This window comes from Elephas maximus, chromosome 14 (genome assembly GCF_024166365.1).
Source record: "Elephas maximus indicus isolate mEleMax1 chromosome 14, mEleMax1 primary haplotype, whole genome shotgun sequence".
Lineage (NCBI taxonomy): Eukaryota > Metazoa > Chordata > Mammalia > Proboscidea > Elephantidae > Elephas > Elephas maximus.
In genome coordinates, this window is record NC_064832.1 from 34534176 (window position 1) to 34560017 (window position 25842).

Below are 25842 nucleotides of genomic sequence, written 5' to 3' on the forward strand. Positions count from 1 at the left end.
AGCAGTGCATACACACACACACACACACATACACAGTCTTAGTTTCCTAGGGCTTACATAACAGAAATACCACAAGTGGGTGGCTTTAAGGAACAGAAATTTATTGTCTCACAGTTCAGGAGGCTAGAAGTGAGAATTCAGGGTGTGCTTCTAGGGGAGGTTCTTCCTTGACTATTTCAGAGCCACCAGGAGCACTGGCAGTTCTTCTGTTACTGCCAGCAATTGTTGGTGCTCCTGGACTTGTAGATTCATCCATGTGTCTCCATCATCTGTCTTCCTCTTCCCCCTGTGTGTGTCTCTGTGTCTATTCTGTCTTTTTTATAACTCAGAAGTGATTAGGTTTAGGACCCACCCCACTCTCTTATGGCCTCATTAGCGTAACAAAAGAAAACTCTATTTCCAAACAGTCTTATTTACAGGTACAGGGGTTAGGATTTCAATACATATTTCAGAGGGGCACAATTCAATTCACAATGCACACACACACAAATGTACACACTCACATCACTTTCTTTCCTTCTTACCCTGCTTAATTTTTCTTCAGAACACTCATTACCATCTGACATATTATGTTTTTATCTGTTTACTTGTTCAGCATCAATAAAACTGATGCTACTATTAGCATGAGGTAGTAGTCTTCATGGAGCCCTGGTGACACAGTGGTTGAGAGCTATGGCTGCTAACCAAAAGGTTGGTGGTTCGAATCCACCAGCCACTCCTTGGAAACCCTACGGAGGCAGTTCTACTCTGTCCTATAGGGTCGCTATGAGTTGGCATGAACTTGACAGCAATGGGTTTGGTTTTTTTGGTTTAGTAGTCTCCAATACTAGAATAAACAGCAGGAACTATAGCATTTCTGATGCCCAGGGCAGTTCTTTGCACACCATAGGTACACAGTAGACATTTATTGAGTAAGTAGATGAACGCTGTAGCCCTGCCTCCCTCCCCTGACTCACCCGTCACCACTTACCCTTCCCCATCTAGACTTCAACCATGTAGTACTTAAATGCAAAGAATTCCCCATTGCATATTACAGCCTTAACTTCTGAAGCCTGGTTGAATTCCCTTCAGGCAGTTCTCAGGGTACCTGTGCTGAGGCCAATGGTGGGACCATTGGAACTCTCCTGACTGCCCTGCACGAGCCTGTTGGCTGAGTGAACTGATGCTCTTCTTCCTCATTGAGAGAGAGCATCCTGGCTGATGCCCCAACTGGAAGCTTCTCCCCACTGCTCAGCCAGCCCTGCTCCACTGGCCGAGTTACTAAGAGTCACTGACAGCACGATTGTTCCTCGGTTGTCCTTGCTAGTTTAGTTCCAAAATTCAATTGTTGCAAAAATGCACAAAAATGAATATGAAAAAAAATTGTTGTTTCTATGAAAACTAAATTGGAGGCTTTAGAAAGACTTGATAAGGAAATGGCTTTTTTTTTGTAATTGCTTTGAATTAGGTGTGAGCCAAACATACATAAAAGATTGGGTGATGTGTAGAAACAAAAAAATTAAAATCTATGATTCTGTACTCAGACTATTTAGAAGCTGACAAAACTGAACATTATAAATAGCAAATTATGGGTGGATTTAGGCAAAATAGTCACAGAGCCCCATCATCAGACCCACACTCAAAGGAAAGACCCTGCCTTACATTTTAAAATGATACATTAACATACATTTGTGTTTTAAGTTAAGATGATGTGTTCATGGTAAGATGGCTCTTTTAAGGACTCCTCACTTTGACCTACATTTTTTGATTAACAGACTTACCAGTCCCACTTTGTGTTGTTGAGAGCTCGACTTACTACATTGTGTATCAGTTTCCTACAGCTGCCTTAACAAAATGCCACAAACTGGGTGACTGTAAGAGCAGAAATTCATTGTCTCACAGTTCTGGAGACTGGACATCTGAAATCAATGTGTTAGTCACGTTGGTTCCTTTGGAAGGCTCTCTCCTACCTTCTGAAGACGATTGACTATCCTTGGCATTCCTTGGCTTGTATACACAAGCCTCTGCCCTCACATGGCCACCTTCCCTCTGTCTCTCTCTCTCTGTCTTTTCTCCTGTTTCATATTGGATTAGGACCCGCCCTACTCCAGTATGACCTCATGTTAACTGATAACATCTTCAAAAATCCTATTTTTGAACAGGGTCACATTCACAGGTACAAAGGTTAGCACATCAACATATCTTTGGCGGGGTGCACAGTTCAATCCATAACACACAGTCAATGGCTGGTGTATCACCATTTCACACCTTCACCCTCAGCCTGGGTCTTCTTCAGCATTGAATCCCCGGCATATAGCACTGGGCTGGCACACATTAGCCCTTGATAAATATCTGATGAGTGAATAAATGAAAAATTTAAGAGATCTTGGATTTCAACCCCTGAGTTTCTGGATTCAAAAGCCCTGCTCTTTCTTCCACTTCTGGCAGCCTTCCTTATTTTAGAGAAAATGACTGACCTCCCCAACTCTCAATGTCCTTTTGGTGCCTTGAGAGAGAGAGATCTAAGTTTCCACCAAAGCCTGACGCAGCCAATCGTTTTGCAGAGTTGGGTACCTTCACGTTTCGCTTATTGTACCAGAAATCACCTGAAATTGAGGAGCCAGAAGAAGGAAAAATCAAAAAAGCTCGTCATACTGTTCGTCGTAAGAAGAAAGTAGAACTAGATACAGAATGGATGATGAAGAAGACAAAGGTAAGTATGGTGGTGGGTTGGAGTTTTTACTTCACACAAGTTTTTTTTTTGGCTCAGGTGAGACGTACACTATCAGGGAGCATCAAGTCCAATACACAATGTGAACACAAACAAGAAACAGTCTCCAATATATAGAGGTGTATATACATATATGTATATAGAGAGGGTCTGGGTTATTGGCAGAGTGATTTTTACTAAGATTTATTGAGATTTCTGCTTACGAGGCTCTGTAGTTGGCAAATAGATTAGGATAGAGTTGAAAGAAAGGAAATATATCAATAAAAACATGTTCCTTACCATAAATAAAATTCATATCAAAAATGGATCACATGAAACGGTACAGCCACTATGGAAAAAAGTTTGGTGGTTCCTCAAAAAGTTGAACATAGAACTACCATATGACCCAGGAATCCCAATACCCAGAAGAAACGATGGCAGGAATGTAAACAGAAACTGTACACCAATGTTCGTTGCAGCACTTTTCACGATAGCAAAAATGTGGAAACAATTGAAATGTCCATCAATAGATGAATGGATAAACAAAATGTGGTATATACATACAATGGAATATTACACAACCATAAGGAGAAATGAACTTTTGATGTATGCCACATGCTGAGGGAAATAAGTCAGTTGCAATGGGACAAATACTGTATGATCTCACTTACATGAAATAAGCAAATATAGAAACCAAAAATTATTAATGGTTACCAGGGGTGTGAGGGAGAAGAAAATGGGGAACTTTTGTTTGGGGGGCATTGAGTTTATCTTAACGGTGGTGAAATATTTTGGGAAAGTGTGATGGTTAAGATTGTGTGTCAACTTGGCTGGGCCATTATTCTCAGTGTTTTGGTAATCGTATAATGTTGTGATTCGCTTCCCTGTTGAGATTTGATATGTGATCACCCCATGATGGGATATGCTGTGAGTAGCCAATCAGTTCAAAGCGAGTTTCCTTGAGTGTGCAGCCTGCATTGAATATGGGCAGACGTTCTCCCAAGGCTCTGGGCTGTTTGCTTGTGCTGGATCTTGCAGCTGGCTCCTGTTCATCTGACCTCCAGTTCTTGGGACTTAAGCTACCAGCTTACCTGCAGTCTTGCCTGCCAATCTGGGGATTCATCAATCTTCACAGCCTGTGAGCGGGAGCCTTGCTCTCTGACCTACCAATCACACAGCCAGCCCCTTCGACTACGTCAATCAGGAGAAGCCTCTATCCTGACCCATGGACTTGGGCCATTCCAGCCTCTACAATTGCGTGAGCCATTTCCTTGATCTAAATCTCTCTATATACATGTATTTACACACTTTATTGGTTTTGCTTCTCTAGAGAACCCGGCCTGAGATAGAAAGAATAACTATAATGATGGCATAATGTGAAAAATGTAATCAACGCCATTGAATTGTAAATGTGGAAGTCATTGTATGTTTTGGTGTGGGAATGTCTGGGTGTGTATGTTTTCATCACAATAAAAAAAAAATCACATAGTACGTTTTAAAAGACTAATATAAAGTCATAACTGAAAAACTGCTTGCCATCAAGTTGATTCTGATTCATGGTGGCCCCATGCATGTCAGAGAAGAACTGTGCCCCACAGGGCTTTCAGTGACTAATTATTATGAAGTAGATCACCAGGGCTTTCTTCCATGACACCTCTGGGTGAGCTCAAACCTCCAACGTTTTGGTTAGCAGCCAGGCACGTTAACCACTTGCACCACTCAGGAGCTTCTCATAAATGAAAACTAGGCTCATAATGTTAGAGCCATGCAGAGTGAGCTAAAAATCAAGTCTGAAGCTCAAAGGAGGCTTAAGGGAAAAAAAAAAATGCTGACATGGAATATAGAAAGACGTGATACAATCAACTTTATGCAATCAATAAATATTTATTGATAACCTTCTATCCCCCGGGCACTATTGTAGGGATTGGAGAGACAGGCGTGAAACAAACAAAGCCCATGCTCTGAACTGGGCAGACAGCCAATATGCCAAAATAATTTTCGATGCTAGGGAGGTATTGGTAGGTGGCATGAGAAAAATGCAGCATAAGGGGCTCTTGAGTTGAATGCCTAGATGTCAATCCATGAAGGCCAATTGGTCAAGTGACATTTGAGTCAAGATTTGCATGAAATGAGAGAGTGAGCCATGTAGATCCCTGAAGGAAAGGCATTCTAGGCAGAGCAAACAAGTGCAGAGACCCTGAGGCTGCAAGGACAGTTGTGAACAAGGGAGAGGGGGACAGGAAATGAGTTTGTGTGGCTAGGTCAGGCAGTGCGTTGTGCATCATAGTGAGACTTTGGATTTTACCCCTAAGATGATGTGAAGCCATTGGAGGGTTGGGAGCAGGAGAGAAACATCATCAGACTCATGTCCTGTAAGAATCTTTCTGGCTGCTGTGTGGAGAATAGACTCTAAAAGGGAAAGAATGAAAGCAGGAAGTCCAGTTAGGAGCCATTGCAGCAATTCAGGCCAGATATTATGGGCATCTGTATTAGATGGTGGTAGTAGAGGTGGTGAGAAGTGGTCTGATTTGGGATTTTTTTGAAGCAAGAAACAAACAAGAGAACTTCCTGTTGAATTGGATGCAGGGTGTGAGAGAAAGACTAAAGAATGAATCTAAGAATTTTGGCCTGAGGAGCTGAGTAAATGTTGTTACCACTTACTAAATTGGAGAAGACAAGGAGACTAATGAGAATCGCCGATTTAGTTATGTGATACTGTACAGGTAATTTTGGTTTTATACATAGTGTCCACCACCTGTCAGTTTGTCATATTCTGGTGGCTTGTGTGTTGCTGTGATACTGGAAGCTACGCCACTGGTATTTCAAATACCAGAGGGTTCACCCATGGCGGACAGGTTTCACCAGAGCTTACAAACTAAGACAGACTAGGAAGAAAGGCCTGGTAATCTACTTCTGAAAATTAACCAATGAAAATTTTATGGATCATAACAGAAAATTGTTCAATATAGTGCTAGAAGATGAGCATCGTGAAAATGAAGACGGCCCAGGACCAGGCAACATTTCCTTCTGTTCTGCACGGGGTTGCCATGAGTTGGAGTTGACTCCTTGGCAGCTAACAACAACACATGTAATGTAACATTTGTGACAACCATGTGCAGTAAATGTGGTATTACTATCCTCACTTTACAATGCACTGAAGAAAATGAGACCCAGAAAATTTAAAATGACTATATTAGTCAGGACAATGCTCATTAGCTGCTGAAACAAACAATCCCCAAGGCTAAGTAGTTTAATAAACAGAAGCGTATTTCTTACTCATGTCACATCTGATTTGAGCCTCGTAGCTCTCTAGGGTGGCTCTCCTCCAAGCTGAGGAGTCTCAGAGATCTGGGCTCTTTCCTCATGGGTCTCCATTGGTCTTCACCATCTTTGAGTTCTTCATGTCCAGTTGCATGGGCAGGAAGTGGGGCCAGGGGCCAGGTCTAAAAGCCATTGACTAGAATGAGTCACATGGTCCCACCTTAATGACAGTGGCCTGGGAAGTATCCCTATCCTGTGTGCTCAGAAAAACAGAGGAAAATGAAAACTCTTTGGACTAAGACAAAAAGCAATTAGCCATCGTAAAGTTATGAGGGTGGTCTTACTGGTGGCAAAAGTGGAAGAAAACAGGAAATCTACACTGTCAACAAAGTATGGACCCTTCAAACTTCCAGGGAAGAAATAAGAAGTTCAGTGTGTCATCATCTCTCAGATCTGCATGTAAAAGGGGAGTCAGTGGGACCACTGAGAACTGCTATGGGAAGAGGAGTTGTTGTGACAGACAATGGAAAGGGTGTTGGAAGCTCTCGTATAAAGGCCTTCAGCTTTCTCATCTCCCTGGCCTCACCTCCAACAAATTAAAGAAAACTTACTTGATTTCTTTCTCCAATGAGGCTGCCCAACCCATGTTCGTCCCATACACCATGCCCAGTCCTGCCTCGAAGTCTTGGCTCCTGCAGGATCTTCCCCCAGCCAGTCTGCATGTCTTCTCTGCACCCTAGAGGAAGGCCCTCACCAAGATCACTAAGCAGAGGGTCTCTTCCTAAGCTACCATTCATGCCAGACTGCACAAAGGGCCTGAGAAGTATGACAGAGAGGGAGACATGCATGGATTTTTTAACAAACCAGCAACAAAAATTCCAAGTAGTTTGTTGAGTCAAGTAACACTATTTTTAAATATGTGCTGGTGCTCAGGTAGAATCCATCCAGCCCAGGACCCAGCAGTTCCCCAGCAGCCAGGGTGAGATCTGAGGTAGCAGCTTTCTCTGGCTTCCTAAGCCAGTAACCAGTAGTCATCGAGTCGGTTCCCAATTCATGGCAACCCCATGTGTGTGCTGAGCAGAACTGTGCTCCATAGGGTTTTCAAGACTGTGAACTTTTGGAAGTGGATCGCCAGGCCTTTCTTCCAAGACACCTCTAAACCAAACCAAAACCCACTGCCGTCGAGTCGATTCTGACTCACAGCAACCCTATAGGACAGAGCGGAACTGCCCCATAGAGTTCCCAAGGAGTGCCTGGCGGATTCGAACTACTGACCTTTTGGTTAGCACTTAACCACTACTTCACCAGGGTTTCCGAGACACCTCTAGGTGGGTTCAAATCTCCAAGCTTTCAGTTAGTATTCAAGTGCTTAACCATTTCTGGCTGCCTATACAGGTATCGTTTTCTCTCTGGCAGTAATGAAGAGAGGCCAGAGATAAAGTGGTTTCTTCTCTCTTAGCTTTCAGCTCTTAGCCTCATACTCTGTCCCCAAAGCACGTGGTGATGACTTCTATGCTTTTAGATATGTCATTCATGTATGTTTCCTAGTAAGAGAAAATGTGCTGGTGCCACCTCTGGGGGCAGAGATTGTTGCTGTCAAGTCGATTCCAATCCATAGCAACCCTAAAGGACAGAGTAGAAGTGCCTCATATGGTTTCCAAGGGACATCTGGTAGATTTGAACTGCCAACCTTTTGGTTAGCAGCCATAGCTCTTAACTGCTATGCCACCAGGGTTTCCTCCTTATCATTAGGAGAATGTCATTACATGACAAGTGAATTTGACAAGGAGAAAGTATTTCAAAAATTCTGGTTTTGGGGTGGCTTTTGGAGGAGGGGGGAAGACCAAAAATGCAATCGTTCTCCCATGAGAAATACCTACAAAGCCATTGGGAAGAGCCTGAGAAAACATGTATGTCCTGATAAAGCACTATTTTAGGCTAAAGAAAAGCAGTGATCTGTAGACTAAAGGTAAGAGGAGGCTTGTGATCAGAGGTCCATGGTAAGACTGCAGGCATGGAGCTCAAATTGTCTGAGTCCAGCTCCACCTCGAGTGGGTAACTTTGTGCAAGTGATTTAGCCTCTCTTTTTAAGGGGGGATAAGGTTTTTCCACTGGAAGTGTCGATGATTTCATTCTACTTGGATCAACAATCAATGTTTTTGGAAGCAGCAGTCAAAAAATTAAACAATGTATTGGGAAAATCTGCTGCGAAAGACCTCTTTTAAAAAGTTCTAAAATGCGAAGATAACACTTTGATGACTAAAATGTGCCTGACCCAGGTCTTTTCGATTGCCTGATATGCGTGCAAAAGTTGGATACTGAAAAAGGAAGTCGGAAGGAGAATTGATGCGTTCAAACTGCAGTGTTGGCAAAGAATATTGAATATACCGTGGCTTGCCAGAAGAATGAACAAATCAGTCTTAGCAGAAATACAACCAGAATGCTCCTTAGACAAGAGGATGATGAGACTTAGGCTCACTTACCTTGGACACTTCATCAGGAAAGACCAATCCCTAGAAATGGACTTTACGTTTGGTAAAGTAGAGGGTCAGTGAAACCCTCAATGAGATGGATTGACACAATGGCAGCAACGATGGACTCAAGCACAGTAATGATCATGAAGATGGTTCAGGACCGGGCAAAAATTTCATTGTTATACATAAGGTTGCCGTGAGTTAAAGCCCACTCATGGCAACTAACAACTACAACAAATGGGGATAAGAATAATACCTACTTTAAAGGTTCATTGTGTTGTAAGAATCAAAGTGTTCAGTACAGCACTGGGTGGGGGGAAAAAGCTGGTTACATGTTGGCTAGTCCAGTACCACCACCTGGTGTAGCAGTTTTCATTCTCATGCCCAGGTTCCTGGACATTTAAAGGCAGTGCCCTGGGGACCCCCACAAGCAGCAGCTTCTCAAACAGAGCTGCATCTCTTTCTCTGATCTTTGTGGATGTTGGCATTCTGCTGTAAGCTTTCCTTGTTCAGTTGTTAAATATAATAGTTTGAAAATCACTGGTCTAACTTCTAGCTGGAGTCATATGGGATACTAGATAACGTGCAAAAACCTTCCTGTTACAAACACCTAGAAAACTAAGATAAAATTTAAGAAGCATTCTTCTAAATGTAGAGTGGAGTGTGGAAGAAAGAAAGGGGTACAACCAATGCCAGGAATAGAGAAGACTCAAAATCAGAACATGGGGAGGTGGAGCTGCTGCTGTGGCTCCTGGTGGGGTGTGTACTGGGGGGACTGGTAGGCCACAGGAGAATGATGCATCTTGATAAACTAGGGGCTCGAATTTCTTTTGTTTTGTTTTGCTTTGCTTTGTTTTGTTGCAACTATCACCACTATCTCTTTCCAAAACTTTGTCAGCATCCCAGACAGAAACTCAATACCCATTAAAGCAACAACTCCCTATTTGGGGGCTTGGGTTTTAGCACTAGTATGGGGACGCAACTGGAGCATATCCGTCCTTTTTCAAATGCACAAAAAGCATTACAATAATTGATCCCACACTAGGCCACCAAGCAAATCTCAGCAGACATGAAAGAGTTGATCCCCTGCAGACTATGTCTCTTCCCCTTATGCCATTTAATTAGTAATTATAATCATATAACCAAACGCGCTTCATACCTTTTGCAAGTTTAAAAACACACTTCTAAATAACTAGTGTGTCAACAAATAATACTGGAAATTTGAAAATATTTAAAAATGAATGAAGATGAAAGGTAACCATCCCCACTCATTGGAAACAACTCAGTGTATTCTGAGGGAAAATGTAGAGCTTTCAATGCTTATATCAAAGAAGGAGGAGGAAGACAAGAAGAAAAAGCAGGAACAGCAACCTCGGCAGCCACTGCCACAATATGAAGAAGAAAAATGAAAAACGGTGAACTCAGCATTCCAATTAAGGAATTAGGAAGATAACAGAAATCACATAGAAAGCCCACAGAAAACAGGACAGAAACGACAATGAGAAAAGCAGACACTGATACAGTAGAAAACAAGAAAATAACAGAGTCAACAAACCAAAGGCTGGTTCTTTGAAAAGACTAGCTAGCAAACCTTTTGGCAAGATAGACAAAAAAGATTTAAAAAAAGAGAGAAAAAGAAAGTATATAAGCAATACAAAGAGTAAAGACAGTGCCAAAACTACAGATACTGTGCAGACGTTTTAAAACATTATATGAATTAGTGTTATGACAATAAATTTAAAAGTTTACATAAAATGATCAATTTCCTAAAAAAAAAAAAAAGGCAATTCACTAAAACTGATCCAAAAAGGAACAAAAAATCTGACTTTACCAATAACTATTTGTGACTGAAATACTAGTTTGAAATCCACATGCCACATACACATGCATACACACACACACACACACACACACACACTGGTCCAATTTCACCTCCTCAATATCTAGAAAAGAATACTGAGGTCTTGAGAGGTTTCCTGTCCAGAGCTCCCAACAAGTTCAGGGTGGTGATAGGCATTCGGACAGCCTAAGGACATTCAGAGAGCAAGCAGAGGAAGTACAAAGCACTCCAGCAACAATGCTATACTCTGAGCGGGGACTGTCAACTCTCGCACTTTTCATGGACTTGTCTTTTCTTCCCAGGTGCATCAAGGTGATGGAAAAATAATTCTCTACCCCAGTGGGACTCTCTTCCAAGTTCTCTTTCCTGATGGAACAGGCCAGATACAGTATCTACTGGAGCAGAAGGATGCAGTGATTTGGGCTGGGCCTGGTATGCTCACTAGGGCTGGTGTCCTCTGTAAGGCTCTGCCTTTTCCAGGGGATCTCAACGGTCCGGTTGTGCCTTAACCATCTCCCAGTTATCCATCAGGAAACCTGGCTATGCTCATCCTCAGTACGAATGCCAAACATTTCACATACATCATTCTGGAAGACAGTGAAGAAACGTGGATAAGGGCTCTTATCAACAACTCTGGCCATGCCACCTTCTACAATGAAAACAGAGATATCTGGTAAGCTTGAGCCACCAAAAACCAAACCAATTATCCTTGAGTCAATTAACTCATGGCGAACCCATGTATGTCAGAGTAGAACTGTGCTCCGTAGGGTTTTCAATATCTGATTTTTCAGAATTAGATTGCCAGGTCTTTCTTCTGAGGTGCCTCTGGGTGGACTCCAACCAACAGCCTTTGGTTAACAGCCAAATGCATTAATCATATGTACCACCCAGGGACTCCTAAGCTTGGGCCATGTGTCCCAAACACTGCCGGCTGATAGAGGGGCAGAATGGTTGAAGTTTGATTCCCAGTCTGCTCTACCTTCCTCCCTCACTAGTTAAGTCAGTCTCTATCACCTAATTTATTCATTCAACTAACACACGTTGGAAATGGGGAGGTGGATATAATGATGGACTACTGGTAGGACAGGCCCCTTTCCTTAAAGAATTCATGCTGTCCTTGTACGCCATTGCTTCTCAAGAATAAAGTAGGAATCATAGGCTCCTAACAGTCCATTCTATTGGCTTCATCCTCCAATCACCTCTTGTGAGAATTGCCTTAGAAAGAACCCATCCCTCCTAGTTCTGGGGGCCTCAGAGAAGAGGGCATGGCAAAGGCTTTGGAGACGCTTGTATTGTGTACAGATTTCACAGTCACCAATACAGGAGTCAAAAATGCAACTTCAAAGTAGTTCATTATAAATGACCTTAGTTTTTAAGTTCCCACTTCTGGTGGTGGTGGAAAATATTCAACTTAACCAATTCAGCATCACCCAATCACTTCAAGAATTTTCTCCAGCTCTTTTGGGTAAGTTCTCTGTCATTTCAGGATTTCCCCCCTCCTTTTAGACAACTAACTGAAGAGTTGGAGGTTCGAACCCACCCAAAGGCACCTCAGAAGAGGGTCTTGGTGATGTGCTTTCAAAAGGTGTTGGCCTTGAAAGACCTGTGGAGCTTAGTTCCACTCTGCAAAAACATGGGGTTGCCAGGAGTCAGAATTGACTCAAGGGCACCTGGTTTGGTTTGGGTTTTCCTTTCTAAGTGGGAAGTGGGAGTGGAGTGGGAAATGCATATTGTCTTGGATCAACTTTATGCTTACCTTCTTCTTAATGTGATAGTCAATGACAAACATTTTTTTTAATTCCAAAAATATATATATATTTTTTCACTCTCCAAACATTGGGCTTTAGGACTATTTTTAAGACTATTTTCTCTGCCGTGAGTTTTTCAACACCATGTTCAAAGTGACATCTTTGTTTGGGGAGGGGGGCCGTATCTGCTGTCCCTTGAGGGCCGTTTATATAGAAAATCCTGTGTGAGTGGTGGAGGAAGGGTACTGAGAACAAGAAGCACAAAGGAAATAAGGGCAGGAAACTCAGTTAATTTTCTCAAATATTATCTAGCTATGCACAGTAGGGCCTCTTCTCCCCAGTGATCTTGAATTTTAGGGCCAGGGAGACCTTTGAGAATTCCTCCAAGACAGTAGGAACCATTCTCATTTTATTGATGAGGAAGCTGAGATCCAGAGACGACTCACTTGCCCTGAGGCATACGTTAATTATGGCCAAGAAGTTTTGTGACATTTTGACTCTATCTTTAAAAAAAAAAAAATCGTTTTTAAAAATATTATTAGATAAGGTACACAAGAGACATCTCCTCTTATCTCTGCACCTCAGTCCATCGATACTGAAGGATGATGGCTCTCAGAGCTGGGGTGCAAGCTGACTCCCATCCTGTGGGTCTGGGAAGGGGCCTGGGGATCTTCACTCCTTCGAAGCTTCCCAGTGACTCCACGGGTCAGCCTGGTGTGGGAGCCCGGGCAGCATGTCCTCTCCTGAGACTTTAAGGATGTGGAAAGTGGCAGGTGCTCAAAAGCTGGCAGCAACTGCCCACCCCACCCTTGACTCCCCAGGCCGCGTCTTCCACTGGAGGCTGTTTAAGATAAAGACAGAGGACTCTGAGGAAAGTCACCTGTCCCCTCCTGAAAACTGCAGGAAAGCAGCCCTCATTCTACCTTCAGCTGAGGAGTGGATGGTTGTTTGTTCTGACATCCCAGACTCTCTGTGGGACTGTGGAAAAGCCTCGATTTTATAAGGAAATGGGCCCAGGTTTCTCAGGGGGTGGCAGCCTCGCAGCAGTTTACGGTTCTCTTCCCCAGAACAGCTTTGCTTCAGTTCGGGATCTGGAACCCATTATTTCTATCCTCCTATCTCTTTCTTTCTGGAGCCCTGGTGGCACAGTGGTTAAGAGCTCAGCTGCTAACCAAAAGGTCACCAGTTCGAATCCACCAGCTGCTCCTTGGATACCCTATGGGGCAGTTTCACCCTTGTCAGAGTCAACTCAACGGCAGAGGGTTTGGCTTTGGTATCTCTTTCATTGGGACCTGCTGCCTTTTTGCCCTTGGAAGCTCTTCCAAAAGCCTGCTAACCACTTCATGGAGTTGGGCAAAATATCCATGGCTTTTGCTTCTAACCCTGAGTTCCTCCACAGCTAGAGGTTAGAATGGAGGCATGCCAGTATTTAAAGCTAATTGTTTGAGCTGAGACGGGGCGGGGCTCACAAATCACAGCAAAGGGCCCCTGCAACCTCCCTTCCATAGGCCAGACCTAAGACATGCACAAGGATCCTTGCAAGTGCCCATGCCCTGCCTGGCCCCTCTGCCTGCTGGCCTCTCAGCCTTTGCTTTCTTGCTCCCTCCCACTCCCGTGGCAGGAGAAGCGTTGACAGTGGGTTTGGCTTTTTCCTTGTCCTTCCTTCCTCACCAGTTACCAGCTGCCACTGAGATGATTTCATGTGTGTCAGAATAGGACTAAATGCCATAGGGTTCTCAAGAGCTGATATTTCAAAAGCAGATTGCCAGGCCTTTCTTCTGAGGCACCTCTAGGTAGACTCGAACTGATACCTTTGTAGCTGAGCATGTTAACCAACCATTTGCACCACTCACGGATGCCCTTCCTTCCTTAAACTCATTGCCATCGAGTCAAATCCAACTCATGGTGGCCCTATCGGACAGAGTAGAACTGCCCCATAGGGTTTCCAAGGCTGTAATCTTTTTTTGTGTGTGCTTTAGATAACGTTTACAGGGCAAATTAGTTTCTCATTAAACAGTAAATACACAAATTGTTCTTTGACATTGGTTGCCAGCCCCATGACTTCTCAACTCTCTCTCTTTTTCAACCTTGGGTTCCCCATTTCTATTCATTCAGCTTTCCTCTCCCCTCCTGCCTTCTTGTCCTTGCCCCTGGGCTAGTGTGCCCATTTAGTCTCGTATACATGGTTGGGCTATGTATATTATTGTTTTCTTTATGGGCCTGTCCAATCTTTGGCTAAAGGGTGAACCTCAGACGTGGCTTCAGTACTGAGTTAAAAGGGTGTCTGGGGGCCGTACTCTCAGGGTTTCTCCAGTCTCTGTCAGACCGGTATTAAGTCTTTTTTTGTTTTGTTTTGTTAGTTTGAATTTTGTTCTATATTCTTCTCTCACTGTGTCTGGGGCCCTCTATTGTGATCCCTGTCAGAGCAGTCAGTGGTGGTAGCCAGGCACCATCTACTTGTGCTGGACTCAGTCTGGTGGAGGCTGTGGTAGTAGTTGTGGTCCATTAGCCCTTTGGACTAATCTTTCCTTTGCGTCTTTGGTTTTCTTCATTCCGTCTTGTTCCAGATGGGGTAGGACCAGTGGAGTATCTTAGATGGCCACTCACAAGCTTTTAAGACCCCAAACCCAAGGCTGTAATCCTTATGGCAGCAGACTGCTATATCTTTCTCCCGAAGAGCGGCTGATGGGTTTGAACTACTGACCCTTAACCACTGCACCATTGAGGCTCTTTCTTCTTCCTTCCCTGATGCTGTACAAATTGTTGAGTGATCTGAGTCAGGGAGGGAAGTGCTCCCACCTTTCAGTCCCCTTCAGCAGGGCCTGGCCCTCTGCACAGAGCCCGCGCTGCCCGCATACCCTCCCCGTGTCAGCTGCCCAGCCACTCCCTGCAAACCTTCTGTACTGCCTCTCCCAAGGGCAATTGCCTCGTGTCCTGGGTCCTGCCCTAGTCTGGCTGAAACCAAAGGAAACCAGCACTAATGATGGCATTTCAGGCATCAGAGACCTGGATAAGAGAGGACTGTCCAGGAGGACACCACCACACCCATCACCTCAGGACCAGACCCTCTGCCCTGAGTGGCTCCCCCAGTTCCAAGCTGGTTCCTTCCCCAAGCACCCCAGCAGCAGAGCGGCACCCCCTCATCCAGGGAAAATGTGATTCCATGACAGAAGAATTTGGTCCCTGAGGTAGCTCATCACCAGAATTGCAGCCCCATTTCACTGGGAGAAAGATTTGGCAGAAAAAGATGCTTTGGAGCCATCTGGGAACACAAAGCTGCTTGGTCAGGGCTGCCCGATGCTGATCACTGCTAGAAATTTCCCTATCTGCGTCTCCGGTGCCAGCTCCCTCTCTGTACCCTCAGCACTAACCAACAGCTCCTCTGTGGTGCCTGGCCACCCAGGAAGTACTCAAAGCCAAGCTGTTTCAGGACTGAACATTTCTTGGGTCTTTTTTTCTTTCTCTATTTTCCTCAGGCAAAGTAGAAGGATTCATCTGTGGTTGTAATTTGCTGGGTGTGTGGAAACTATGCCACAGCATGACCCCACCCCCAGTCCCGGGACTTGAGGAATCTCGGACTAGGCTTCCAACCAGGCTTGGGGGCCCACACAACAAGGAACCTCAAACCTGCCTATACGCAGGTCCCTGCTGAGTGGGTTCTACCCACTTCACACTTCAGGTCTTTATATGAGACTCCTGGAGACCCTGAGTACTGCAAATGGTTAGCGCGTTCAACCATTAACTGGAAAGCTGAGATTCCAGTCCATCCAGAGGTACCTTGGAAGAAAGCCTGAGTGATCTACTTCCAAAAAATCAGCTATTGAAAATCCTGTGGAATACAGTTCTACTGTGACTCACATGGGGTTGTTATGAGTCAAAATGGACTCAACCACAAATGGTGTTTGCTGTTGTTTATTTGTCTCCTAAGGCTGCCATAAATTGGGTGCCTTAAAACAACAGAACTTTATTGTCTCACAGTTCTGGAAGTTAGGGGTCTGAATTCAGGGTGTCAGCAGGGTCGTGCTGTCTCCTTGTCTCTCCCAGCTTCTGGTAGCCTAAGGTGTTCCTTGGTTTACGGCAGCAGCCTAATTCTGTCTTCACACAGCTGTCTTCCTTGTATCTCTGTGTCTCTTCTCTTTCATAGGACCATCACTCAGATGGAATTAGGACCCATCTTACTCCAGTATGACCTCATGTTAACTAATCACATCTGCAAAGATACTATTCCCAAATAAGGTCACACTCACAGATACCAGGGGTTAAAACCTTAACATATTTTTTTTGGAGGGCACAAATCAAAACATAACATACCCCCTGAAAAGGAGCCTCCAAATTCAGACCGTTGCTGGGTGTTCTAGATCCCGTTTTCCTGAGGGCACCTTAATCCTAAGTCAGGCACCCCCAGCCAGGGGCAGACCTCTAACCCTAGGAGTGGGAGATGGCCTAATGCACGAATGCTGATGGGGAGATTTAAGGTGGCTGGGGAGTGAAGTAGGAAGATTCTCCTCTCTGTCCTCCCTCCATCAATAGTAACAAGGAAATTCTAATATTTGCTGAGTTATTGCTATGGACAGGCATTTAATCCTTCCAACAACTCTTTGAGTAAGGTACTATTATTATCTCCATTTAGCAGTTGAAAAAAAAACTAAGGCATAGAGAGGTTAAGTAGCTGGCCAAAGCTACACAGCTTGCAAGTGGCAGAGCCAGCCTTTGAACCTAGAGTCTGGCTCCAGAGCCCAGGTTTTTAAAGCATCACTGTGCATGCAGGCTCTTATCCAGGTGAAGAGGAATGAGGTTGGACAGGCTAGGGCCCAGTGGTGAAGGGACTACAAATTTTCACTTTGTTCAACAGGAGAATTTGGAATAGGGGAGTAGGTAGAAGAAATTCTCCTTGTTGGAGGTGAATAAGGCTGTCCTTAACAGACCTCTGTGCCCACGTTCTCACCCATGTAAGAGGCCTCTAAACAGCCCCAACAAAAACTGGCAGATTGAGTAGACCAGGCTTCCCCAAGCCCTATCTTCTCCTGACTAACCCAGGCCTCAGCATCACTTCCCTTCTTCATGCGTGTTATGCGTTGAATTGTGTCCCCCAAAAGATATGTTGAAGTCCTACCCCCTGTACCTGTGAAAGTGACCCAGTTTGGAAACAGGGGTTTCCTTTTGTTATGTTAATGAGGTCATGCTGGAGTAGGTTGGGTCCTAAACCTAATTCTTTCTGAGTAGTGTCATATAAAAAAAGAAAACAGACACAGAGAGACACACATAGGGAGAAGACATCATGTGAGAATTCTCTACAAGCCAAAGGACGCCAAGAAACACCCAGGGCTGCCAGAAGTTGGAAGAGGCAAGGAAGAACCTTCTCCTAGAGCCTACAGAGACAGTGTGGCCCTCCTGACACCCTGAATTCAGATTCCTAACTTCCAATACTGAGACAACAAATCTTGTTCTTTAAAGTCACCCACTTGTGGTAGATTTTTATGACAGCACTAAGAAACTAAAACAACCTGAGAGATATTGCTGCCCCTGACCACAGCTCTGGTGGGATTCAAAAGGCAGAAGTCAGGGCCGGAGGTATATGATGGGTTTGGAAGGCCAAGAAAAGACTGCTCAACTGGCGAGCCTCTAGAGAGCAGGACCTGGGAGAGGCAAGGGAGAAGCCCTTCATCCATTCCATCATCTGACACATATTTATGCGGGGACCGGCATGGGGCTGGCAGCAGAAATTCTGCAGGGAACAAGACAGACACAGTCTCTGCCCTTGTGGAGATTTCATTTTAGTGGAGGAGAACAGAAGATATGTAGTCAGTTCTCATTATTCACAGTAGTTATGCTCTACAAAGTACCTGTGAACACTGAATTAGCAAATACCGAACCAGCCCCGTGCACAGGGCAACTCAAATTTTCCGCTACTTTGTGTATGTCCATGAATGACTTCGATAGTGCTGCAAGTATTGATTTGAGGGCTACAAATACATTTTAGGCAAACTCACGAATATGACACCCACAAGAAATGAAGACTGACTGTATATTACAGTAAATGATACAAAGAAAAATAACAAGGGATGGGGATGGACGATCATAGGGAGTGCCTTAGTTTCCTAGTGCTGCAGAAACACAAATACAAGTGAGTCGCTTTAAAAAATGGAAATTATCTTCTCACAGTTCTGAAGGATAAATGCCCAAATCAAGGTCTTGGCCATGTTAATTCCTTCCTTGTAGGTAGTCCTGGGAGTTCCTTGGTTCCTCATCTTGTAGACAATGTTCACATGGTGCCTGCCTTCCCCGTGTGTGTGTGTGTATCACTGTGTCCATTCTGCTCTTTTTTATAACTCATATGTGATTAGATTTAGAAACTACCTGTTATGGATTGAATTGTGTCCCCCAAAAATGTGCATCAACTTGGCTAGGCTATGATTCCCAATATTGTGTGGTTGTCATATGTTTTGTGATCTAATGTAATTATTCTGTGTGTTGTAAACCCTAACGTCTAAGATCTTAAGGCCCTCAGGTGACTGACAGTTTGTTGTACCATGGGGGCTTGTGTGTTGCTGTGATGCTGGAAACTATGCCACCACTATTCAAATACCAGCAGGGTCACCCATAGTGGACAAGTTTCAACTGAGCTTCCACACTAAGTCAGACTAAGAAGAAGGAACTGGCAGCCTACTTCTGAAAAGAATTAACGAGTGAAAACCTTATGGATAGCAGTGGAACACTGATATAGGGCGGGAAAACGAGCCCCTCAGGTTGGAAGGCACTCAAAAGATGACTGGGGAAGAGCTGCCTCCTCAAACCAGAGTTAACCTTAATGACGTGGATGGAGTCAAGCTTTTGGGACCCTCCTCTGCTGATGTGGCATGACTCAAAATGAGAACAAATAGCTGCAAACATCCACTAATAATCAAAACGTGGAATGTACGAAGTATTAATCTAGGAAAATTGGAAGTCATCAAAAATGAAATGGAATGCATAAATATTGATATCCTAGGCATTAGTGAGCTGAAATGGACTGGTATTGGCCATTTTAAATCAGACCATCATATGGTTTACTATGCTGGGAACAACAGCTCGAAGAGGAATGGTATTGCCTTTACTGTAAAAAAGAACATTTCAAGATCCATACTGAAATTCAGCGCTGTCAGTGATAGGATAATATCCACATGCCTGCAAGGAAGACCAGTGAATATGACTATTATTCAGATTTACTCACCAACTGCTAAGGTCAAAGATGAAGAAACTAAAGATCTTTACCAGCTTGTTCAGTCTGCAATTGATTGAACATGCAATCAGGATGCATTGATAATTACTGGTGATTGGAATGCGAAAGGCGGAAACAAAGAAGGATGGGTAATTGGAAAATATGGCCTTGGTGATAGACATGATGCCAGAGATCACATGATAGAACTTCACAAGACCAATGACTTCTTCATTGCAAATACCTTTTTTCAACAAAATAAACGACAACTATACATGTGGACCTCCCCAGATGGAATACGCAGGAATCAAATTGACTACATCTGTGGAAAGGGACAATAGAAAAGTTCAATGTCATCAGTCAGAACAAGGCCAGGGGCCAACTATGAAACCGACCATCAATTGCTCGTATGCAAGTTCAAACTGAAGTTGAAAAAAAAACTAGAACAAGTTCAGGAGAGCCAAAGTACGACCTTAAGCATATCCCACCTGAAGTTAGAGACCATCTCAAGAATAGATTTGACGTATGGAACACTAAGACCGAAGACCAGACAAGTTGTGTAAGGACATCATACATGAAGAAAGAGAGAGGTCGTTAAAAAGACAGGAAAGAAAGAAAAGACCAAAGTGGATGTCAGAAGAGACTCTGAAACTTGCTCTTGAACGTCAAGTAGCTAAAGCAAAAGGAAGAGATGAAGAAGTAAAAGAGCTGAAGAAAAGACTTCAAAGGGCTGCTTGAGAAGAAAAAGTAAAGTATTACAATGACATGTGCAAAGACCTGGAGTTAGAAAACCAAATGGGAAGAATGCACTCAGCATTTCTCAGGCTGAAAGAACTGAAGAAAAAACTCAAGCCTTGAATTGCCATGTTGAAGGATTCTGTGGGGAAAATATTAAATGATGCAGAAGCACCAAAAGAATTTAAAAAAACCCATTGCCGTTGAGTCGATGCTAACTCATAGTGACCCTACAGGACAGAGTAGAACTGCGCCATAGAGTTTCCAAGGAACACCTGGTAGATTCCAACTGCTGAACTTTTGGTTAACAGATGTAGCTCTTAACCACTACGCCACTAGGATTTCCAACAAAAGAAAATGAAAGGAATACACAGAGTCACTATACCAAAAAAAAAAAAAATTGGTCGATATTCAATCATTTCAGGAGGTAGCATATGATCAGGAACCGATGCTACTGAAGGAAGAGGTCTGTATTAGTATTGCTATAACAGAAATACCACAAGTGGGTGGCTTTAGCAAAGAGAACTTTATTCTCTCACGGACAGTCCAGGGTGCTGGGTCCAGGGGAAGGATTTCTCTCTCTTTCAGCTCTGGAGGAAAGTCCTTGTCATCAGTCTTCTCTTGGTCTGGAAGTATTCGATTGCAGGAACCTCAGGTCCAAAGGACATGCTCTGCTCCTGGCTTTGCTTTTTTAGTGGTATGAGGTCCCCAACTCTCTGCTTGCTTCTCTTTCCTTTTATCTTTTGTAAGATAAAAGCTGGTGTAGGCCACACCCCAGGGAAACTCCCTTTACACTGGATCAGGGATGTGACTTTAGTAAGGATGTCACTATCCCACCCTAATCCTCTTTAACATAAAATTACAATCACAAAATCAAGGACAACCACACAATACTGGAAATCATGGCCCAGCCAAATTGATACATACATTTGGGGGGGGGGACATAATTCAGTGCATGACAAGGTCCAAGCTGCCCTGAAGACACTGGCAAAAAACAAGGCTCCAGGAATTGACAGAATACCAATTGAGATGTTTCAACAAATGGATGCAGTACTGGAAATACTTACTCATCTATGCCAAGAAATTTGGAGGACAGCTACCTGGCCAACCGACTGGAAGAGAGTCATATTTATGCCTATTCCAAAGAAAGGTGATCCAACCAAATGTGGGAATTACAGAGCAATATCATTAATATCATATGCAAGTAAAATTTTGCTCAAGATCATTCAAAAGGAGCTGCAGCTGTGTATCAACAGGGAACTGCCAGAAATGCAAGCTGGATTTAGAAGAGGACACAGAACCTGGGATATCATTGCTGGTGTCAGATGGATCCTGTCTGAAAATAGAGAATACCAGAAAGATATTTACCTGTGTTTTATCGACTATGCAAAGGCATTCGACTGTGTGGATCATAACAAATTATGGATAACATTGTGAAGAATGGGAATTCCAGAACACTTAATTGTGCTGATGAGGAACCTGTACATAGATCAAGAGGCAGTCATTCCAACAGAACAAGGGAATACTGTTTGGTTTAAAGTCAAAAAAAGGTGTGTGTCAGGGTTGTGTCCTCTCACAATACTTATTTTATCTCTATGCTGAACAAATAATCTGAGAAGCTGGACTGTATGAAGAAGAACAGGGGCATCAGAATTGGAGGAAAACTCATTAACAACCTGCGTTATGGAGATGACACAGCCTTTCTTGCTGAAAGTGAAGAGCACTTGAAGCACTTACTGATGAAGATCAAAGACCACAGCCTTCAGTATGGATTACACCTCAACAAAGAAAACAAAAATCCTTACAGCTGGACCAATAAGCAACATCATGATAAACAGAGAAAAGATTGAAGTTGTCAAGGATTTCATTTTACTTGGATCCACAATTAACACCCATGGAAACAGCAGTCAAGAAATCAAATGACACATTGCATTGGGCAAATCTGCTGCAAAAGGCCTCTTTAAAGTGTTAAAAAGCAAAGTTGTCACCTTGAAGACTAAGGCACGCCTGACTCACGCAATGGAGTTTTCAATCACCTCATATGCCTGAGAATGCTGGATGATGAATAATGTCTTCGTCATCTAGCACTGCCGTGACAGAAATACCACAAGTGGATGGCTTTAACAAAGAGAAATTTATTCTCTCACAGTCTAGTAGGCTGCAAGTCCAAATTCAGGGTGTCAGCTCCAGGGGAAGGCTTTCTCCCTCTGTCAACTCTGGAGAAAGGTCAGTGTCATCAATCTTCCCTTGGCCTAGGAGCTTCTCTGCATAGGAACCACAGGCCCAAAGGACACGCTGTGTTCCTGGCGCTGCTTTCTTGGTGGTATGAGGTCCCCATGTCTCTCTGCTCCCTTCTCTCTTTTATATCTCAAAAGAGATTGGCTTAATACAATATCTAATCTTGAAGATCTCATCAATATAACTGCCACTAATCCATCTCATTACATCATAGTGTTAGGATTTACAACACATAGGGAAATCACATCAGATGACAAAATGGTAGACAATCACACAATACTGGGAATCATGACCCAGCCAAGTTGACAGATATTTTGGGGGGACACAATTCAATCCATGACTGTTAAGGAAGACTGAAAAAGAACTGATGCCTTTAAATTGTGGTGACAGTGAAGAATATTGAATATACCTTGGACTGCCAATAGAAAGAACAAATCTGTCTTGGAAGAAGTACAACCAGGATGCTCCTTAGAAGCAAGAATGGCAAGACTATGTCTCACGTACTTTGAACATGTAATCAGGAAGGATCAGTCCCTGGAGAACCACATCATGGTTGGTAAAGTAGAGAAAAAAAGGGTCAGCAAAAAAGAGGAAGACCCTCAATGAGATGACTGACACAATATCTGTAACAACGGGCTCATTCATAACAATGATTTTGAGGATGGCACAGGACTGGGCAGTTTTTCATTCTGTTGTACGTAGGGTCGCTGTGAGTCATAACTAATTCAACAGCACCTACAAGAACAAGATGTTAAGGAGGCAGGATTAGAGACAGTTATGTAAATGAGGCAGGACACAATTTAAAGGATTAGGATGTATCTTGAGTCAATCTCTTTTGAGATATAAAAGAGAGAAGTGAGCAGAGAGGAGAGGGACCTACCATCAAGAAAGCAGAGCCAGTAGCAGAGTGTGTCCTTTGGAGTTGGGGTACCCATGCTAAGAAAATCCTAGACCCTGGGACCTTCCCCAGAGCTGACAGAGAGAGAAAGCCTTCCTCTAGAGCTGGCACCCTGAATTTGGACTGCTCACTTCCTAAACTGTGAGAGAACAAATTTCTGTTTGTTAAAGCTACCCACTTGTGGTATTTCTGTTATAGCAGCACTGGATAACTAAGATGGGAATTTGGTACCAGGATTAGGGTGTTGCTCTAACAGGTACCTACAATGTAGAAGTAGTTTGGGAATTGAGAAATGGGGAGAGGCTGTAAGAGCTTGAAGTACCTAACAGTAAAAGCCTAGACTGCTTTAAAGAAGCTGTTGATGGAATTATGGACATCGAAGACAATTCTAGTGAGGGCTCAGTAGAAAGAAAGGAGAGCTGTAACACTGGAAATGGTGCAGATGGTGAGAAGCAGCAGCAGAGAAACCACAGCAGCAGAACCAGGAGTTTGGTGCAAGATGGCACAGGAGCTGACCCACAGAGTGACAGAGCTGAGTGCCTTCTCATGCAGGAGGCTTCATGGTGGAGTCAGGTGCCTCTGGGCACTTGTTGGTGGAGCTAGGGAACTGAGCGCCTTTGGGCTAAAACTTACTGGTGGAGTGAGGTGCCTCTATGCACTTACCAGTAGAGCTAAAGAGCTTTGTAAAACTTGCCTAGGCAGGGTGGAGGCCAGGCCAGCCCAAGAGGCCCAAGGGGCTAAGGGCCCAAGAGCCCAAGTAACCAGGAAACAGAAGCTGAAGAGACAAGGACAGGAAGCAGAGCTGCCTCAATCTCAAAGGGCAGGGCCACAACCTCTGGAGTCTCAAAGGGTGGAGCCACAAACTCCTGGATCTTAAAGGGTGGGGTCATGACTTCCTAGGTTTCAAAGAGTCAAATCTTCACCACCTGGTTCTGGAGTGTGGGGCTGCCATTTACAGGTGCCAGGGGGATGGGGCCAGATCCACTGCCCAAAGCTGAGGGGGTGGGGCTGCCATGCCAAAGGCAAAAGAATGGGGCCTACTGGAGTCAAGGGGATGAGGTCACCACTCAGTTGGACTAGGAGAATGGGGCTGCCCTAAGACAAGGAGCACAGTCACCATCCCAGTGGACCTGGAAGGTGGAGCTAAAGCCCAGGACTAAAGGACCTCCTCCCAGATTCCAGAGTGTAGCTAGCACCCAGAATCTGAAAGGCCAGGCCGTTGCCTAGGTGATCTCAGAAAACAGGGGATTATTTTCAATACTTGAGAGCTAATGTAAATTGTTCTGCTGGGTTTTTAACTTGTTTAGTGCCCTTTATTCCTTTTTTTCCCTCCAATTTCTTCCATTATTAATGGAAATGTCTACCTTGTTCCTGTTCCACCATTGTATTTTGGAAGCACGTAACTTGTATTCTAGATTTCACAGACGAAGAATTTTGCCTTGGATGGAATTTGGATTTGGAGTTGATTTAAGGCTTTTGGAATGGTGTGATGGGGTGAATGTGTTGTACATGTGGCAAGGACAAGAATTTGGGGGGGCCAAAGTGTGGAATGTTATGGATTGAATTGTGTCCCCCAGATATGTGTGTCAACTTTACTAGGCCATGATTCCTAGTATTGTGGTTGTCCTACATTTTATGATCTGATATAACTATCCTATGTGTTGTAAATCCTAACTTCTATGATGTTAAGGAGGCTGGATTAGAGGCAATTATGTTCATGAGACAGGACCCAATCTATAGCATTAGGTTGTATCTTGAGTCAATCTCTTTTGAGATGCAAGAGAGAGAATTGAGCAAACAGAAGGAGTTCACACCAATAAGAAAGAAGAGCCAGGTGCAGAGCACATCCTTTGGACTTGGCATCCCTGAACTAAGAAACTCCTAGATCCAAGGAAAGATTGATGACAAGGCCCTTCCTCCAGAGCCAACAGAGAGAGAAAGCCTTCCCCTGGAGCTGGTATCCTGAATTCAGACTTCTAGCCTTCTAGACTGTGAGAGAATAAATTTCTGCTTGTTAAAGCCATCCACTTATAGTATTTCTGTTACAGAAACACTAGATAACTAAGACACCACCCTACTTGAGTGTGATCTAATTAACATAATAAAGAGAACCCTATTTCCAAACAGGTCATATCCACAGGTATAGGAGTTAGCACCTGTCATGGATTGAATTGTGTCCCCCCAAAAATGTGTCAACTTGGTTAGGCCATGATTCCCAGTATTGTGTGGTTGTCCTCCATTTTGTGATTGTAATTTTATGTTAAGAGGATTAGGGTGGGATTGTAACATCACCCTTACTCAAGTCACCTCCCTGATCCAGTGTAAAGGGAGTTTCCGTGGGGTGTGGCCTGTACACAGAAGCAAACAGAGAGTTGGGGACCTCATACCACTAAGAAAGCAGCAACCAGGGGCAGAGCCAGTCCTTTGGACACTGGGTCCCTGTGCCTGAGAAGCTCTTTGATCAGGGGAAGATTGAGGACAAGGACCTTTCCTCCAGAGCTAACAGAGAGAGAAAGCCTTCCCCTGAGTTTGGACCTTAACCTACTAGTCTGTGAGAGAATAAATTTCTATTTGTTAAAGCCATCTACTTGTGGTATTTCTGTTATGGCACCACTAGATGACTAAGACAGCACACAACACATATTTTGGGGGACACAATTCAATCTATAACAGGGAGCTAGATGGGCTGGTTGGGAAGGGCCTCTCTGAGGAGGTGACATTAAGCTGAGACCTTCAGAATAAGCAGGAGACAGCCATGCCAAGA

General features: G+C 43.8%; 1 protein-coding gene across 1 annotated transcript in view; it reads left to right on the top strand.

Moving 5' to 3' along the window:
- ERICH6B (glutamate rich 6B) overlaps positions 1-25842 on the top strand; it is a 79876-nt gene that overhangs the window by 52126 nt on the left and 1908 nt on the right. Inside the window, exons 9-11 of the mRNA XM_049852900.1 lie at positions 2529-2692; positions 10567-10652; positions 10785-10937. Coding sequence (XP_049708857.1) covers positions 2529-2692; positions 10567-10652; positions 10785-10937 — 403 coding nt within the window. The remainder of the gene's footprint in view (positions 1-2528; positions 2693-10566; positions 10653-10784; positions 10938-25842) is intronic.